We start from the raw sequence: 18,436 nt of genomic DNA on the forward strand, positions 1-18,436 counted from the left end.
CAGTTCTCCCACAGATCACTCCTTTTCCAACAGAGTCTTCTGGACCTGTTTCCTGTGTTCATTGCTAAATTTGTCCACCAGTCCATTTACTATTCTTTAATATGAGACAGGTGTTCTTCATGCATGAGCATCCCTCCAGCTCTTTGGTTGCACACATTCCTTGTGCAACGTGTCTGGTAAGCTATATGTCTGTGAACTATTTTCAAGAAATGAATTGATGTAAGGGGTTTTAGCAGCCTTTTTGTCAATGGAAATAGAGGGGAAAGAGAAGGGAAAATAAGGCAGCAATACCTCCCTAGCTGCCCCGGAGATTGACTTCGGCAAATTGCTTCTGAGTTTCCAACATAGTTCAAATTCTATGTAGGCTGCTGGAGAAAATCGCTGCGTATTTAGAAGTTCCAGTAACTATATAGGGCATCACTGCTGAGCTGTTTTCCCTCTGAACCATGGATTTGCAGTGATTCAACCTGCATCAAATGCCATCTGAGCAGAAATGTTTGTCTGCCCAAACAGTCTCTGCTGTTGCTGCTGTAGATTAAAATGTTTGCCAGCAATACTCAAGACACTGATATGTGGAAATCTGGGCCATTAAAAATAGTTGTTATGGCAGAAACTCAACTATCTGCACAATGAAAGTTCTCAAAAAGAATTATATATGTGTGTGTGTTTATATCAGCTCTATCATTTCCCAAATAATCCATGTGGCAAATCTACAGGGAACAGAATTTGTGGAGAAGTTGCAGTGTTAATCCAAAACAGCAAAAAACAAAACAGAACAAAAGAGTCTTGTAGCACTTGAAAGATTAAGCCCATGAAATCTTAGGAATTAGAAGATGTGATTAGTAAATCCAACTGATGCAATCTCAGTTTGGGGTTAGCTGAGCTTCAATCAGATCTGCAATCAGATCAATTGGATTGACCATTGGGCTCACTTCTCCTATTGGTTTGCTCCACAGCTCCACAGTGGTGGAGGGTATAGGAATACATGGTGTGATCCTGCAAAAATTAGCCACACTTTAATTCTATGGAAACCAGTGTGAAATTATTGTTTTATCCTTTTTGTTTTTGTAATTGTTGCTGTATTAATTCATAGAGTGCTACCAATGTACACAAGGCAGGGCTCTACCCCTAGGGCTTTCTGGCTAAAATCTGACACTGTGAAAACAACAAGAAATAGGTAGGGAGGTGGAGTGAAGGGGAAGAATAAGATATTTCGGTTACACATTGTTAGGTCTGGTTACAGTAGAGCAGCCCTTGCCAACCTGGTGCTTTCCCCATGTTCTGGACTCCCATCAGCCCCATCTTTAAAGCCTGCCTAATGCTCCCTCTTTCGCTACTTAGTTCTTGGATTCTAGTGATGCAGTCTCAGACTTGCCAGAACAATAATGCTTTCAAGAATTTCCTCTGACCTGCTCCAGCCAAAATCTTCAATGCACCATACTATTTTTTGTGTATGGATGTGAAGGAAATACTTCTGTTTTGTTGATGGCTAGTTTGAATGAATGGTATCCATATAACAAAGAAACTCATTGTCTGATTATTAAAGCAAGACAGTGGCACCATTCATACTTTGGAACTCCCTCCCTATTGACTGTACTCTTTTCTGTGCCTGCTAAAAGCATTTTTGTTTCGGCAGAATGTTGACCTGTGTTTTAATTTGGTTTTCAGCTCGCTGATGATTTTATGGTTTTATGCTTTTTGTAAATTGGGATGTATGGGGTGTTAGATGGGGGACACGTCGTGCTCCTTCTAGGGAAGTTTGCCTACCTTTGGTCCCCGCCCTGTGCTCAGCTCCACCTGTGGCTCCTAGAGGCTCTAAGCATACAACAGCAGCCACAGCCTGGGAAAGGGCTTTGACTGGCAGGTTGAACCAGGTGAGGGTAGCCAGTGGACTCAAACCCTTGGTGAGTTAAGGACTTTGACTTTCCCTGCAGGCTCTGGCAGATTGAGCAGACAGGACCAATAATGCACCCAACAGTCACCAAGGTGGTCACTGCACATACCATAGATGGAAAATGACAAAGACTCTCCTCCCTGAAAGAGAGGGGAGTGGTTGTGGGCGGGAGCCCGAACACCGCTCCTACCAGGGGGCGTTGCCCCCTGCCTCCAGCTCACCTGGCTGGCACTCACGCCCCCCCGGTGGCCGCCCAACCAGGTGCCATGGGGGGCGTGTCCAGCAGCCTTTATGCTGCAGTGCCAGCCTCTCCCCGGCCTCATTTCTCTTCATCGTCCTGTGCGAGTCACCAACCCTCCACTCCCTTTGAGTTAGGGCTTAGGTCATTGGCCTTGCTATGGACCTTAGGTTGGTCGCCCTGGTTGTCTAGGGGGCCTGGTAGGAGTTTTTCCATTTGGCATTAGGCTTTTTGGTTTTTTCGCCTACCTCGTAGCAATCGTCACAACTTTCTGGTGGTATTGGTGGGTAGGTTAGGCATTGGAATAATGTGTTGTGCTGTGTCGAAGTGCTAGGTGTGGCCATCGCCTATGCCTTCAATTTATAGGGGTATTCCGGTAAAGGAATCTGGCGGTCGTGTATTCCGTCCGAAGCCTGCTTGGCGGGAGGCCATGGCACGACCGGCGGTGACATCAGGGGTGAGCCTATAGTTGGATTAGCATCAACAGGTGATGAACCCCTGGTGAATAAACCCACTTGTTTTGCGATCCAATGCCTAAGCCAATACCTTTTCATTGCTGTAATCAATAAAGTTGTGGCCTTTTCTAGCCCATTAACCTTATATCACGTGTCCCTGTGTCTTCATTTTACTTTGCGGGGGTCGGGTCCTCGAACCACAAGTAAATGGAGCTTGACAACCTGGGAAAGTAGCCCATCTAGGAAAGGGAAAACTCTGATCCCAAACCTCTGCTGCCTTGCGGGATATCTTCAGGAGAAGAAAAAAACAAGAAGTGAATCCTAAATAAATCCAGAGAAGAGTCCCCTAAGACAGTTGGATGGTGCCTTGTATGCCTCCTTCTGGCAACTCCTGCAGCTAAGCTGGTGCCTAATGCATTGCTTTCCTTTCCTTACCACATCAAGGTGGCCGAGATGGGGTGGGTCTTGTCATCTGGGCAGTGCAGGACCTCCATACACACTGCCCAGGCTTGCACCCTAGGAAGGTCACTTCGGTGCTAATTCAGCAAAAAACAATGTGGGAGGCAGCAGTTATGAGTTACTGGTCTCTGCAGCCACTGTGATTCTCCAGCAGTTTCACTTCATCCCCAGAGGTGCACTCCATTGTCTCTTGAGACAGATGGAGGCCAACAACAACTTTTTGTTACACACTTTGAGGTTTTGTTACACTCTTGTGAAATAAATGAAATAAATATATCACCACAGGAGCAAGATCACATATATAAATTCCTTGCTCTGAGCAAGGGAACACTCACCTGAGTAACCAGTTATGTCCATCGCTTTGAGATTCCTGCATTTAATGACTGTTAAAGTGAGGCGACCTGCAGTTGGCAGATAACAAAGGGAAAACATGATCTCCCCCAGGTCCACACTTTCCTTTAATGAAAGAGAAAACACAGAGCATTAGAAATGGGTAAGAAGCAAACGTAGCCAGGGCCGGCCCATCCACGAGGCAAGCTGAGGTAACCACCTCGGGCTGCAGGATCCACAAAAACAGCTGATCCTGATGTAGATCTTTATTTTCCCCTCCCCTTGTTTGGGATATAGATCTTCACTCATCCCTTCTTCCCTAGTGGGGAGGGGAGTGCCATTTTGTGGTTTGCCTCAGGTGCCAAAATTTCTTGGGCCGGCCCTGAACACAACAACAACAACAACAACAACAACAACAACAACAACAACAACTTATTATTTCTACCCCGCCCGTCTCGCTGGGTTTCCCCAGCCACTCTGGGCGGCTTCCAACAAAATATTAAAATACAATAGTCCATTAAACATTAAAAGCTTCCCTAAACAGGGCTGCCTTCAGATGTCTTTTAAACATCTGGTAGACCAATATTTTTCTCCTTTGCATTTTCTCTCTATCTTTTCTAGATCCCTTTAACTCCCACCTCCCCCAAGGCAAGGCAAGGCAAGAGGAAGCAAAGTGCTCATCACTAATACCACTCTGAAAATGGTGACAGGTTGAGAAACTATGCATTAGGCTTCTATAACTGTGGAAAAAAATGTGGTGTGAATGGAGTGGATGCCAAGTCACTGTTGGCAGACATGTAGTCATAATTTTGACTATATTTAAATCATCTTCTGGAAGTAATTTCTGATATCTGCAGTGTAGGCTGCATGGCCATCTGTCAGGAACTCTAGCTCTGATTCCTGAATTGCAGAGGGTTGGACTAGATGACACCTGGGCAGATCTGTAGCTAGGTGATCTTGCACCCCTGGCAGTACCGTCCAGATTGCGCCCCTTAGCAACTGACAAATTAGCTCTTCTTTCCACCTCTCCTCCAACCCCCCTCCACCCATTCAATTCCTCACACACTAATCACTATTTTTATTTATAGACATATTTATGGACATATAAGCTGATTTTGCGCACCCCCTTGCCTGCACCCCTGGCGGGGGCCTTCCTCGCCACCCCCTAGCTACTAGCCCTACAATTCTATGAATCTTCTCATTGACTTAGAACAACTACCTTAGGTGTTCATCTTAAGCTATTCTGAAACAGAAGGAGGAAGGGAAGGGAAGTAGGACCATGCTATAGGCCAGGCATGTCGAAAGTCCATTTCAGGGGCCTTATCCAGCCGGCTGGTCGATTTAATCCTGCCCCCAAAGCAGTATATGTTCTGGGGTAAAATTGTAAAAAATGCTCAGCAACTTCAATCCTAAAAAAAAATTCAACAATCTTGGGGTAAAATTGTAAAAAGAGCTCAACAACTTTGGTCGGCCCTTACGCATGTTCAATTCATCAAATCTGGCCCTCTTTGAAAAAAGTTTGGGCACCCCTGCTATAGGCCCTGCTGGAAAACCAGCAACTTTTGTCTCCTCTTCTCCTGGAATGGTCCTTCCATTTCAACTGGCTCATATAAAAACTTTGTAACTATTGCCTGATCATTCTCCCCGTCATCCCTTCCCATCCCCTTACCTTTTGTGTGATGTCTTTTAAGCCTGAAGGCAGGCTTATCACTAAACTTGTTAAGCCACTTTTTTTTGAGTGGGGACAAGGTTCTTTACTGGGGTAAAAATCCTCCAGATAAATAATTACGGGAGAAAAATAATTGTTCTAAAAAGCAAACAATACTTTATTCATTTTCACGAGATGCACATGTGTTGTAACCAGCATCATCTGATGTGAGGCTTTCAGAGCAGGGGCTGGTCTGCACTGGTGCTGGTAGGGCAGAAAGCAGGAAGGCAAACAGTATGTGGAGTCATAGCAAATGGCATGGGGAGCCTCTTTTCCTTCTCCAGTTCTACAGAAGCAATGCTGAGTCTAAGGGGGAGGAAGCTGCCAGGCAGGGCCACCCGCTGCCCTGGTTTTAAGAAATCGGGTGGTGGGCACTTGATGGAGGCAGTGCTACATTCGCCCTAACGGACTGGCCTCCAGGGTGCTTTTAGCTCTCCTCTCTACACGCAACAAGGAATGTTTCTTTTAAAATGGGACTAGTCATCTGCAGCTTTTACAAACATTTATAAATGATTAAATTAAAAAACAACAACACATTTAAACTTCTGCTGCCCAATTAACTGGAGGAGAAACATTTTTGGTCTGTCAAAAAGTTTTAAGAGTGATTAATCTATTCAATAAAAACACTAAATGATGCAGCCCTATTAAGAAACGTTAGACAAATAATCTGTTTATAAAAAGGACAGCTCCCAGGGTTCCATCACTGTCTAGGGCAAGGGTGGAGGATATTTTTGGCCCAGAAAGCCAGATCCCAGTGCTATCATCAGCACTGATTTTGGGCAACATTGTGCTGATTTTGGGTGAGATCTTGCCTCAAATAAGTTTGAGATCTTGTACCCAATTTCAGGTGAGCTCTCACCCAAAATGGACACAGTCCATTTTGGTGCTTCTCCACCATTGGTGGAGGCAGCAGGGCATCTGTAAGTGTGCTGCCTGCAGGGCTTCTGCCGCCTGAAGCAGTGGCCTCACCCTGCCTAATGGCTGGGCCGGTTCTGGCTCATGTCCTCTTTGCGAGCTTCATTGACATCTGATTGGCCACTGTGAGAACAGGATGCTAGACTGGATCCAGAAGGCCTCTTCTTCTATGTTCTTATCTCAAACAAACTGAACTATCATAGAAAATGCAAACTTAAGCCAACAAACCACCCCACCTTGCTGTATCATTGTTGCTCCTTCTACAAGGTGGCACCATGAAATATATGATTAGAGGATGTACCACAGGTATATTTTCCAACCCACAATGGGCAATTTTAGTTCTAAAATAATCTCCTATGTCCTCTGCTTGCTCACCTATCTATTTACTTGTCACACCTCTACCAAGTTGGAATGTGCTGTAAAAATGACCTTTGCAGGTGTTCTGGCACCCTCAACCCATCATTGTACCTTTGCATCGTCTAGTAACCAAACGCCAGAAAATGCCTGCTGCATGTCAAACGTGGCTTAAAATAACTAGGATTAATTAGGGGTTTTCATCATATCTGAATGTGTGCCCTCGTTGAAGCAGGTCAATATTTAGCCTTTGCTTCCCAAGGAAACCTTTTACAGATTACTGACAAGGTCAGAATTGCTAAGTGATGAGTGACCTATGTTAACAAACTTTCCCTGAGATGACAGAAACTGGGTTTTGCTGCAACTTCCTGCAAAAGCTACTTGTGTTATGCCTTTAAAGAGTACTTTGAAAATGGAACTTTATTCAATGTTACCATATAACAAAGATGTTATGCCTCCTCCTTGAGAGGTGCGGAAGGTGGCAACACGAGAACGGGCCTTCTCTGCAGTGGCTCCCCGTCTGTGGAATGCTCTCCCCAGGGAAGTTTGCCTGGCGTCTTCATTACTCACACTTAGGCACCAGGCAAAAATGTTCCTTTTTAACCAGGCCTTTGGTCAATCTGTTTGATATCCTATACCCTTTTAAATATGGCTCTTTTCTGGGTGGGGGTGGGGGTGGGTGTTATTGGGTTGTTGTTTTTATTTTGATTACATATGTTGTGTTCTTTTCTGTGAACCGCCCTGAGACCTCCGGGTATAGGTTGGTATATAAACTCAATAAACGATGATGATGATGATTATGTATTTCAGTAATAAGAAAAGGCATGGGGCATCCATTTGGAATGCTGAGGAAGAGATCTGGACAAGATTGTGTTCTTCTAAGCTTCCTCTATCCCTAAAAGCTTTTCCATTTTTGTTTCCTTCACAATTGGAATGGGATGGTTCATTGTGCCCTTACAATAGTATGATAGGTTATGCTATGTCTGCTGTGGAGAACCATTTTAGTGAGGTCTTCTCTATACCTCTAGGTGGCACCATAGAACTTTTCTCATATGCACTGTCTCTTTCTCCTGCAAACTCAAGAGTGAGACTGGGACCTCCTGGATGGCTATCTCATGAGATATTAAAGCATCATCTTTACCACCACAATTCCTCATAAAGATTGCTTCACAAAAAAGATTTCTCATAAGTCATCAATTCAGAAATTTCAACCAGATGCTACTATCACACCAGCGTGATAAACAAACCTTGAAGATGACCAATCAAGAATAAAATAGCGATTCCATAGACATTTTCCCTTCTCCTCTTGGGGGTGAATATTAGGAGCAAATGTCTAGTAAAAGGAACATGGAAACTGATACAGCAGCTTTATTGTCCAGACTCTTCACACTCATCTCATTAACTTCACAACTCCTTAAATGTTTCTGCATGTGTGACTCAAAATTGCCTTTGGCCTAAATGGGTTTTGTAATGCAAATGGACAACCTATGCTGAGGCTAATGTACATTTTATTTCTCTTCTGTGTGCTATACCATATTAACCAGATGCACATGTAACACACAAAATGCAAGAGAGGCTCGAAGGCACATCTAACTTCCATGTGTGATAACTTATTGAGAAGAGTGCTGTTTACTGTGAATGAGACGTGCTAGATCTCAGATCTTCCCCACCCCTTGTCTCTAACCTTGGAACCCTTCCCTGGTTTATGGAGGCAAGTTTTGAAAATTCAGGGATAAAGAAAATGGGGCTTTGGACACATTCATTATTTTCAGTCTTCCAAGCATGGTGTTGAAACCAAGTTAAAGTTCCAAAAACACACACTCTGTAATGGCAGACCTGAAGCATTTTGATCATAAAAATAATCCTAAGCAGTAGCCATTGGACTGCATCAACTCTGGGGCTTTGGTTATCCAACTTTTCTGGGATGTGAGAGTAGGTGTATGAATGTGCAGACAAACAACAACAACATTATTTACTTGCATTATGTATGATCATGTTCAGACTGCAATCTGTACTATGCGAATAAGGTAAGAGGCAAAGTTTTCCACAAGCAGCTTAAAATTTCATGAAATACACATAGAAAGGGGGAGAGAAAACAGATTGGGGTGATGCAACACACATCAGTGGCAGGGAACCCCTGACCTGAACCCTGATTTCTCAGAATTCAGTATTTGCAAAACATTGTGACTGAATTGCAATGACCCTTGTGGTCCCTTCCAATTCTACAATTCTATGAAATCATTCTCTTTGATAAGAAGCTAGACCTGTCAGTCACAAAAGAGCTCTCCCTCCCCCCCCTTCCCATTGCACAACTTTTTTTTTAACAAAACACCTGCATTGCTCCAAATCATTTCAGGGCACTTTGGAGAGGCCCCACTGTGGCTTGGACAAGCCCCAAATCTGTGCAAAGTGGTCCATCTTTGTTCTTGATTTGGGAGACATCGAAATCTGATGCACACCCCTCATACTGGAGGCTGAAAATTCTAATTTCTTTACAGGATAACCGGATTGCTCTGGTATACAGTATTTGTTAGCGCATACCCAGATGGTTCAAATTTAGGGGACTGAATGTAATAGCTAGGCTTCTCAGTGTGTGCTGCTGGGCAGAGCCATTCACTACAGAATTCCATCAAATCCTGATGAGAAATACTTGAGCTTAATTGGGATGAGCATGTTAAAGGTTCTGTCCAAGAGATAGCATTCCTGAAATGCATCTCATAGCCCAGTGGTGATAGCTGCCAGAGCAGTTCATACCTAATCACTGCTGCAATCAGGCTGTATTATTAATGCCTGGTTATTTCCAGATAACCCTTTGGAAGTGCTGCCAACATGGCATAAGCATAATTTGAGCAACGTTCACCCCTGCCTTCTCCTTCATTTATTGTATGCTACATTTCCTCCCAGAACTAAGGCCAGGAGGGTCTCGACTAATTTAACCAGAGACCTAGGAAAGCATATACCAAGTAGAGAATTGCAAAGGGAGCACACTGTTAGCACTCGCTTTATTTCGATGCCTAGGCCCTAGTCATTTCTATATAGTCTTTTCAAACACTCAGCCCATTAGGAGGTGGTGTTATTTTACCAGCTTATATATAAATTGCAGTTGCTTTGCCACTCAACTGTGTGACAAACATGTAGCCACTTTAATCCACACCACTTGCTTGTTATAGGCCATGAGAACATGAAATAGAAGAAGACTGGATTTGGAAGTGGGAGACCAAGATTCATATCTTTGCCCAACCACAAAAGTGCATTGGTCTGGTTTGGACATAATGCTGAATGATGGTTTAGTGTTATGTGCATGGATTTATGCGCCTGCACTCCCCTGGTGTGGCTGTTAAGATGAAGATTGGAAGCTTTTTGCTTCTGTGTTCAGTTAACCACAGTTTATCAATACATGGGAGCCCTAATCTTAACAATGGTTTCGGGAAACGAGCCAACTTCAGAAACCACCATCTGAAGTTGGATTGTTTCCCTAAGCCATAATTAAGAGTAAGCAAAGTTTTTCCAGGTTTTGACATAATGATAAACTGTCATTATGTCAAAAATAGAAGTGAAATCTTCCAATTTCCTCCTTGCAGCTATACCTGAGGAAGAGATGACAAAGCAGAGCAGATTAACCCAAGGCTTGTTTACATACTGCTAAACCATAGCAGGGGACGCGAGTGGCATGGTGGTCTAAACCACTAAGCCTCTCGGGCTTGCTAATCAGGAGGTTGGCGGTTCGAATCCCCACAACGGGGTGAGCTCCCGTTGCTTGGTCCCAGCTCCTGCCAACCTAGCAGTTCAAAAGCACCCCAAAAAGTGCAAGTAGATAAATAGGTACCACTCTGGTGGGAAGGTAAACGGTGTTTCCTTGCACTGCTCTGGTTTCAGTGTTCCGTTGTGCCAGAAGCAACTTAGTCATGCAGGCCACCTGACCCGGAAAAACTGTCTGCGGCACGGACAAATGCCAGCTCCCTTGGCCTGTAAAGTGAGATGAGCGCTGCAACCCCAGAGTCGTTTGCAACTGGACTTAACTGTCAGGGGTCCTTTACCTTTAAACCATAGTTTAGCATCACACCCAAATGCAGCTATAGTGTGGCCTTGGGCAAGCCACAGTTTCTCTCCTGAACTTACCAAGTTTGTTATGAGGCTGAAATGTCTTTAAGATGTACTATAACCTGTTCTGAGTGCCCCCTGAGATATGGTGGGAAAGAAATCAAAAGATGCCTCAAGTCTTAAAATACCTATTGTAGTTCAGTTTCATTTATGCTGCCCTGGGAGTTACATATATAGAGGATAATAAGTTTGAGAAGGGGGAGGGGAGAACTATTTAATTTTTCAGTTATAGTAGCATATACAGTACATGCAGGGATTCAAATAGCAAAAATTCAAAAACAGAGTTTTCTGTTGAGTTTCTGAGTTATAATCTATTCAGACGTATTTGTACTATGGGGGCGGGAATCATTCCCCCGATGTTTCCAAATATAGGGAAGCTGAGGTTTAGCTCACAAAGGATGAAATATTGCAAAAATCCATATACAGCAGGAGTACATAGTTCCCATTCATACAAGCATAAGCTGGATGCTGGTTCATTGAAAACAAATTTTGAAAGGGCTGCCTGGGTTTTCAGATCAGTGTATGGAAGTGATGAAACGGCAACATTCAACAATAATTGAGATTTGGTGATAAGCATAGATGGAATTATCACCACATTCCAGAGTTATATGAGCTGGAACCATGCTGCATGAACAGCATATTGCAGATAGCTCACACTTTTCAACACTTGTTATCAATCCACACCTGCATAACACACCTTGCATCAATAGCTTCTGTTTGTCGTTTAAGCCACTGGCTTCCTGTACTATAGAAATTCCAGAATGGCAATCCTGGCCATCACTTGTTAGTTACCTTGGTTTCTTGCTGTTTCTGAAGTACACAAACCTTAATTTCTTATTTTCAATGGGATCGGGGGGGAGGGGGGGAGGAAACCCTGCCCAACATAATTCATCATAAGACGTACTACATGCATATCATTTGGATGGCAATGCCTATTAACTTGGGGGAGGGGGCTGGCCCCCTCAAATATTTAATGGCGTGTGTGTTAATGGACCTTGGCCCCTAGGAGTTGGCTTTTATGAATGGGATGGAAGCATCTGCTTAGAGAGTTTGCATAGTGGCAATAAAGCAATATCCACAGGCCTTTATTTATCTGCACTGATAGCCAATAAACTGGGGTACATGACACAGAGGGAGGGTCATATGGTAACAAAGAGAAACACATGCTCCATCAGCAGTTCAACGTTTTTGACAAGACTTCTGAAGAACTGCCTGTTTGGAGCTTCCAGAAGATAATTCCCCTTTAAAAGGCTGTCGCTCCTTTCTAATGACAAGAAGAAAAACTGGTTCCAGGACAGTGTTGGAAAGCAGTTTGCTTATTTGGCACCAGCGTTTAATTTCTAAGATGAGAAGATCCAGGAATTAGAAGTCTGCTTGGCAGCCACGTCATCTGCCTCTTGAAGACCTTTACTGTAATCCTGAGTTTAGAGGGTCGGACAGCGGTCATCTCGTGATGTGGGAAGCGAGTTCCACACATGCTCAAGAAACACTTTTTGTTATGATTTCTCCATGTAGCCTGGGATACAGACCCTGGATAGAGACCCTGGTGCTGAGTCCTGGCACCAAGTTGCGTTGGGCATCATTTAGCTGTTTTTACTTGGCATTGGAGGGTAAAAAGAATAACCCTGCAAAAACATGCAGCCATAGCTTTGCCTGTACAATGTCTTACTGGGGATACCGTATAGGAAAGAAACATGGCCGACCACAAGGGTCCATGGAGGCAGCCATGTTTCCCACCCCTGCTATATAAGCCAGTTGTGGCATGTGAGATGAGCTGCCACCTCTGCACAACCCTCTTGGCTGCAGTGGCACTGCAGCTTGCCAGGACTGGGATAGGGTGGAGCAGTTGCAAGGGCAGGGGAAACGCCAGGTTGGCAGCAGTGGAGGGTGGGGGGAAGAAAAGAAAGCCAGACCTTGGAAGTCCAGAACTGGCAAGAATTCCAATGCAAGCCCACATCTGACCCACACATTAGTCCATCAGGTGGCCACTTAGCTGAGCCTGCTTTGTGATTCAGATTCTTCGGGGTCCTCCCCTATCCAAAAGGGCTTTCCTTCATAAGTCTGTCTCCCTTCCAGTCTCTCCCTTACCATTTGACCTTCACTTATTGCATCTCCTGCAAATAGGTTTGATGTTTGCTTGTTTTCAATCAAGTGGTGTATAAATTTTATGAAACAATAAACAAACACGACCCCCCCCAGGAATTTAGCCAGCAAATGGGACTACTGAGGTCATTTAACAAGCCAGTCCAACTTTTTGGGTGTCTGGCCAGTTGGGTCTCTCTCTCTACCCCTGCCCCCATCAACAGACTGGTAGGGTGGGGGATCAAAGCAAAAGAAAGCTGCCAGCACAATAAGGGGGGGGGGGTTAATCCAGAAGAAATATCAACAACCTCAGATATGCATATGACACAACCTTGATGGCAGAAAGTGAGGAGGAATTAAAGAACCTTTTAATGAGGGTGAAAGAGGAGAGCGCAAAATATGGTTTGAAGCTCAACAGCAAAAAAACGAAGATCATGGCCACTGGTCCCATCACCTCCTGGCAAATAGAAGGGGAAGAAATGGAGGCAGTGAGAGATTTTACTTTCTTGGGCTCCATGATCACTGCAGATGGCAACAGCAGCCATGAAATTAAAAGACGCCTGTTTCTTGGGAGAAAAGCAATGACAAACCTAGACAGCATCTTAAAAAGCAGAGACATCACCTTGCCAACAAAGGTCCGTATGGTTTTCCCAGTAGTGATGTATGGAAGTGAGAGCTGGACCATAAAGAAGGCTGATCGCCGAAGAATTGATGCTTTTGAATTATGGTGCTGGAGGAGACTCTTGAGAGTCCCATGGACTGCAAGAAGATCAAACCTCTCCATTCTTAAGGAAATCAGCCCTGAGTGCTCACTGGAAGGACAGATCCTGAAGCTGAGACTCCAGTATTTTGGCCACCTCATGAGAAGAGAAGACTCCCTGGAAAAGACCCTGATGTTGAGAAAGATGGAGGGCACAAGGAGAAGGGGACGACAGAGGACGAGATGGTTGGATAGTGTTCTCGAAGCTACCAGCATGAGTTTGACTAAACTGCGGGAGGCAGTGCAAGACAGGAGTGCCTGGCGTGCTCTGATCCATGGGGTCACGAAGAGTCGGACACGACTAAATGACTAAACAACAACAATCCCATTCAGGCAACTCCCCATTTACACAGGGGTTGCCTTCCAAGGCACTGCACAGGTCAGTAGGTGCTGTGCAAGCCTGCCCTCGTGGTGCCAAAAACCATGCGCGCATCAGCGGCCATATACATGCTAGTCACGTGTAAATGGGGAGTTGCCTGTGCTTCTCTCCTGTCTCTTTCACTTTCAATAGCCCCTGTAACAGGGAAGATAAAAACTGGGGGAGGGGGAATGTGATGGAGTGGTTGGAACCCTGAATGGAAGCACTGCACACTGCAACATTTTGATGCAGGGTCTCACTTGTTTATGGCAGTATTTTTACTTCTAGGGTGAAGAGCGCATGAAATGTCTGCTGGAGTGCAAGAATAATGTGAGCAGCCTTAGGGCACCATGGAGCTTGACTTGGCTGTGGAAGGAGTACAATTTGCTGTTCCACAACAGGCATGAGAATGTCTTGCTATGGTGAGTGTATCTCTACAGCCAGGGCACTGCTGAAGAAGATATGTTCATCTGTATGCAGCCTCAGCTACTGGTTAGCAGAGCTGCCTCTACTGCTCAGGAGAAGTGTGCTGAAGAATGAAGACCCTTTTTGCTCTCAAGACACAGTTACAGCATATAAGGAACAGAGCATTACCAGAGGAAAAGCTGAACTAGAATATAAATTGTAGCAGATATGGGTATGACCTAGTCAAGGTTAATTGCTTTGAAGTCACCCTGATACAAACGGGAAAGAGAGCTAAGCATGTGCTTAACTCTCCCAGCAAAATTTTATAACTTGATCATGAACAATCAGAAGTCTAGCGAAGCCCAATTGGAATCCCTTTCTACTTAAAGATGGCAGCCTTAGAAATTATTAACTCAGATTAGATCCTGCCCCTTTTTACCCTTATCATGAAAAAGAATAGGAAACACTGCTGACCTAAGTTCAGTGCGGCTCATTTCAGAACAATTCCCAGAGTCATCATGCATCAAAAATATATAGTTAAATCTCTCCTGTATGGATTTCTCTGTATGTGGGTTGCCACTTGGAGTCTTCTATTATTTAGACCAATGATTTTCAATCTTCCTACCGTCAAGGAACCATTTCCACATTGTTTATTCTTATAGTAGCTATGCCTCTGGAACCATGTGGTGGCAGGGAAGCAGTTTTTGGTGGTTGCAGTTGAACAGCAGCACGTTGGGAAGGGCAAGTACTGTTTTCTGTCATTGCATCGGCTCTGAAAATCTGGTTCTGCTTTTCACTGAAAGAATAGGCCAACAGGATTGTTGATGGGCTGAGGGTTTTTTTTGTTTTTGTTTTTGTATACACACACACACACAATTCCATATACTGTGTCATTTGGCCTTGAAGAACTCTTGTATTACAGCAAATTGGATGTGCACATGCATTCTAGAGTGCACAATGCAGTGGTCTCATATAATATAAGGACACACTCTAGAGTACATCCAGCACTGTCCTACAGCTGCAGATTGAAGGAGAACTTCAGTAATGATGAGCATTGATCAAGAGTACAGTGGTACCTCTAGATGCAAACGGGATCCATTCCGGAGCCCCGTTTGCATCTAGAAGCAAACGTAACTAGCGGCGGCACGTCTGCGCATGCGCACGTCACTTTTTGCCGCTTCTGTACATGCGCATGACATCATTTTGAGCATCTGCGCATGCACAAGTGGCGAAACCTGGAAGTAACGCGCTCCATTACTTCCGGGTTGCCGCGGAGCACAACTCGAATGCGCTCATCCCGAAGCACATTCAACCCGAGGTATGACTGTACATTATTGATCCTTGAGGAACCCCTGAAAAGCTTCCAAGGAACATAAGAACCTAGGAAGAGCCTGCTAGATTAGGCCAATGGCCTATCTAGTCCAGCATCCTGTTCTCACAGGCCAACCAGATTCCTGTGGGAAACCGACAAAAGCAGGATCCGAGGGCAAGAGGACTCTCCACTCCTTTGGTTTCCATCAACTGGTATTTGCAGCCCCAGAAGTCCTAGGGATATTGAAAGTTACTGATTTAAACAGTTGCCTCTGAGTGGTTTTTGTATGTTTGTTAGGAACATAAGAAGAATCCTGCTGGATCAGAGGAAAGGTGTATCTATTCCTGCATTCTGCCCTCAGAGTGGCTGTCCAGGCGCCTACTGGAAGTCCACAAACAGGAAATGTGTGAAATAACATTCTTTGTGAGGAAAAAAAATGGTGGCTATTTTAAATGTGTCCGTGTTTAAATGAACGAATGTACAGAAATGGAACATCCAGGATTCTGCATGTGGAGAGAGAAAGGGGAAATCACATAACTCTAACTCTTGACAGTGTCAAGACTGCATCCCAGCCAAGGAATGCACACAGCAGGGAGTCAACTCTTCATTGTCAAAGAGAACACAGCTCTGGAGAACTACGCAAACCAATCTAGTGTCTAGGCAGCTGTTCCCAGGTCTGTGTTCTATGGAGCAGCTGCAGCAACTGGGAGACAACCCTCCCTCCACCAGTTTATGTACCTTCCCTCAATGAGCTGCGCATGTAGCCAGAGTCTAGGCTTGCATGGAAGCTGCTTCTGCTCTTCCTGCTTCAGTTCTATGTTCTGGGAGACAGTGGTGCAGGGGAGGATGGGGAAGCAATTGAACTTTCATTTGGCTCCAGAATTGGGACAAAGGCAGCACTGAAGCCCTTGGACCAACTCTCTCTCTCTCTCTCTCTCTCTCTCTCTCTCTCTCTCTCTCTCCCCACACTTTCCCCTTTGAAATCTGCCTGTAAACATGATATGACAGCCTTAACTTCATACCCCACATGTAGACCAGATTTTAATGGCTCCATCCATTCCTTTCTGCAAGTAGACATTTATAGCCCTGAGGGCACAATGGCTGCATAGTTTAAACCAGAGTAGTACAATATATGCTGCAAATGCAATCATAGCCTAAGTAGGCAGGATTAATACATGCAGCAAATATCCTTGTTTTGCTTCTAATAAACCTGCTCAGTGTAGAAAAAGGACCTGTGTTTATAAGGCAGCTGGCTGCAAATCGAGCTGTTGGGAGCTGTTGCCAAACCTGTGTTATTTGCAGCTCCACCAGATAAATCTCTTTGCCGTTTCCCTAAGAATAATAATTGAGCCAACAGGCTAAGAAGAGGACTGCTGTGAGTAATATTCCTTCTCAGTGACCATCTGGCTCCCAGGGGCTTTCAAATTGGTATTAAGAAGAATTGCAGAAACCTGCGCAAGATTTATACATGAACAGAAACGTGGTCAGTAAATCACAGAATTATCAGAATGCCCTTTAAAGGCCTGTAGGGGCAAACCCCACACTCACCCACTCCCATTCCCAAATGGGTAAGTGTCATCCATTTTCTCCATCACAAGACTAGTCAGCACAGGAAGTTACTCCTTACTTTTTCACCGTTTCTCTCGTCAGGTCTCTTGTTTGTCTCCAGCTTTTAGAAGCACATAATACTGCCCACCTCAAAAGATTGTGGAGAGTGATTGGCTACTCTTTGCAGAATGCTTTGAAACGCTATAAAATATGTGGGAAATGGTGAGACATTTGGGAATCTCTAACAGAAAGTTATGATTAAATGTTTTGCAGGGTTGGATTCTATTCCGTTTTCCTGAAATGGGCCTGCGTCATTTGTTGCAGTTTATTCAAGCAGAGGCAGGGGATCTTTTTCAGCCCAAGGACTGCATTCTGTTCTGGGTAACCTTCCGGGGGTGTGTGTGTCACATGTCAGTGGTAGCAGGGCCAAGGGCTAAGCAATGAATATCAATTTTCCATTTACACAGTAGGCTAGTTTCTGCACATATTTGCAGGCAAGTAAGAAGTGGGTGGCACTGTGGGTTAAACCGCGGAGCCTAGGGCTTGCTGATCAGAAGGTCAGCGGTTCGTATCCCTGCAACGGGGTGAGCTCCTGTTGCTTGGTCCCTGCTCCTGCCAACCTAGCAGTAGGTACCGCTCCGGTAGGAAGGTGAATGGCATTTCCGTGCACTGTTCTGGTTCACTAGAAAGTGGCTTAGTCATGCTGGCCACATGACCCAGAAGCTGTACGCCAGCTCCCTCAGCCAGTAAAGCGAGATGAGCGCTGCAACCCCAGAGTCGTCTGTGGGTCAGGGGTCCCTTTACCTTTTAGAAGCAAGTAAGAAGAAACCCCGCGACGGGGTGAGCTCCCGTTGCTCGGTCCCAGCTCCTGCCAACCTTGCAGTTTGAAAGCATGCCAAAAAGTGCAAGTAGATAAATAGGTAAGGTAAATGGCATTTCTGTGCATTGCTCTGGTTTGCCAGAAGTGGTTTAGTCATGCTGGCCACATGACCTGGAAGCTGTCTGCGGACAAACGCCAGCTCCCTCGGCCAGTAAAGCGAGATGAGCGCCGCAACCCCAGAGTCATCCGCGACTGGACCTAACGGTCAGGGTTACCTTTACCTTTACGTTTAAGAAGAACCTTTAGCCAGGCCAAAACACTTGAGGTGTTGGTGTGTGCAAAGTAGAGCTGGTGAAGGATGCAATTACGAGAGAAGGTGTATGGCCTTGAGAAAATCCTGAGGACCAGACAGAGATGCCTAGAGAGTCACATTTGGTCCACTGACTTGATGTTTACCTTGACAGCCAGGTCCTTTAGACTGCCTGGCATGAGATGTCTCTAGGGAGGGAATACCTGGGGCACTTGGAGAGCTGGAGTAGTCCAATATGTAGAGAACTGAACTTAGTTCTGTGTTATGGCCACAAATCAGAACTCCATGGAGGCAAAGTGCTCTGGTAACTGCAGCTCTACAGAAGAGATGAATACATACCCTGGTCCATCCCATGTGGACCCCCTTCCTAGAGCCTAAGGCAGAGCT

The 18,436-nt window shown here is 44.9% G+C and overlaps 1 protein-coding gene across 4 annotated transcripts in view; it reads right to left on the bottom strand.

Moving 5' to 3' along the window:
• Positions 1 to 18,436, bottom strand: part of SYT6 (synaptotagmin 6) — a 140,902-nt gene that overhangs the window by 19,099 nt on the left and 103,367 nt on the right. For all 4 annotated transcript variants that reach the window (XM_082226965.1, XM_082226964.1, XM_082226967.1 and 1 more), the window contains exon 4: positions 3,382 to 3,502. In XM_082226965.1, coding sequence (XP_082083091.1) covers positions 3,382 to 3,502 — 121 coding nt within the window. The remainder of the gene's footprint in view (positions 1 to 3,381; positions 3,503 to 18,436) is intronic.

The sequence above is a fragment of the Podarcis vaucheri genome (assembly GCF_965113315.1).
Source record: "Podarcis vaucheri genome assembly, chromosome: 6".
NCBI classification, from domain to species: Eukaryota; Metazoa; Chordata; class Lepidosauria; order Squamata; family Lacertidae; genus Podarcis; species Podarcis vaucheri.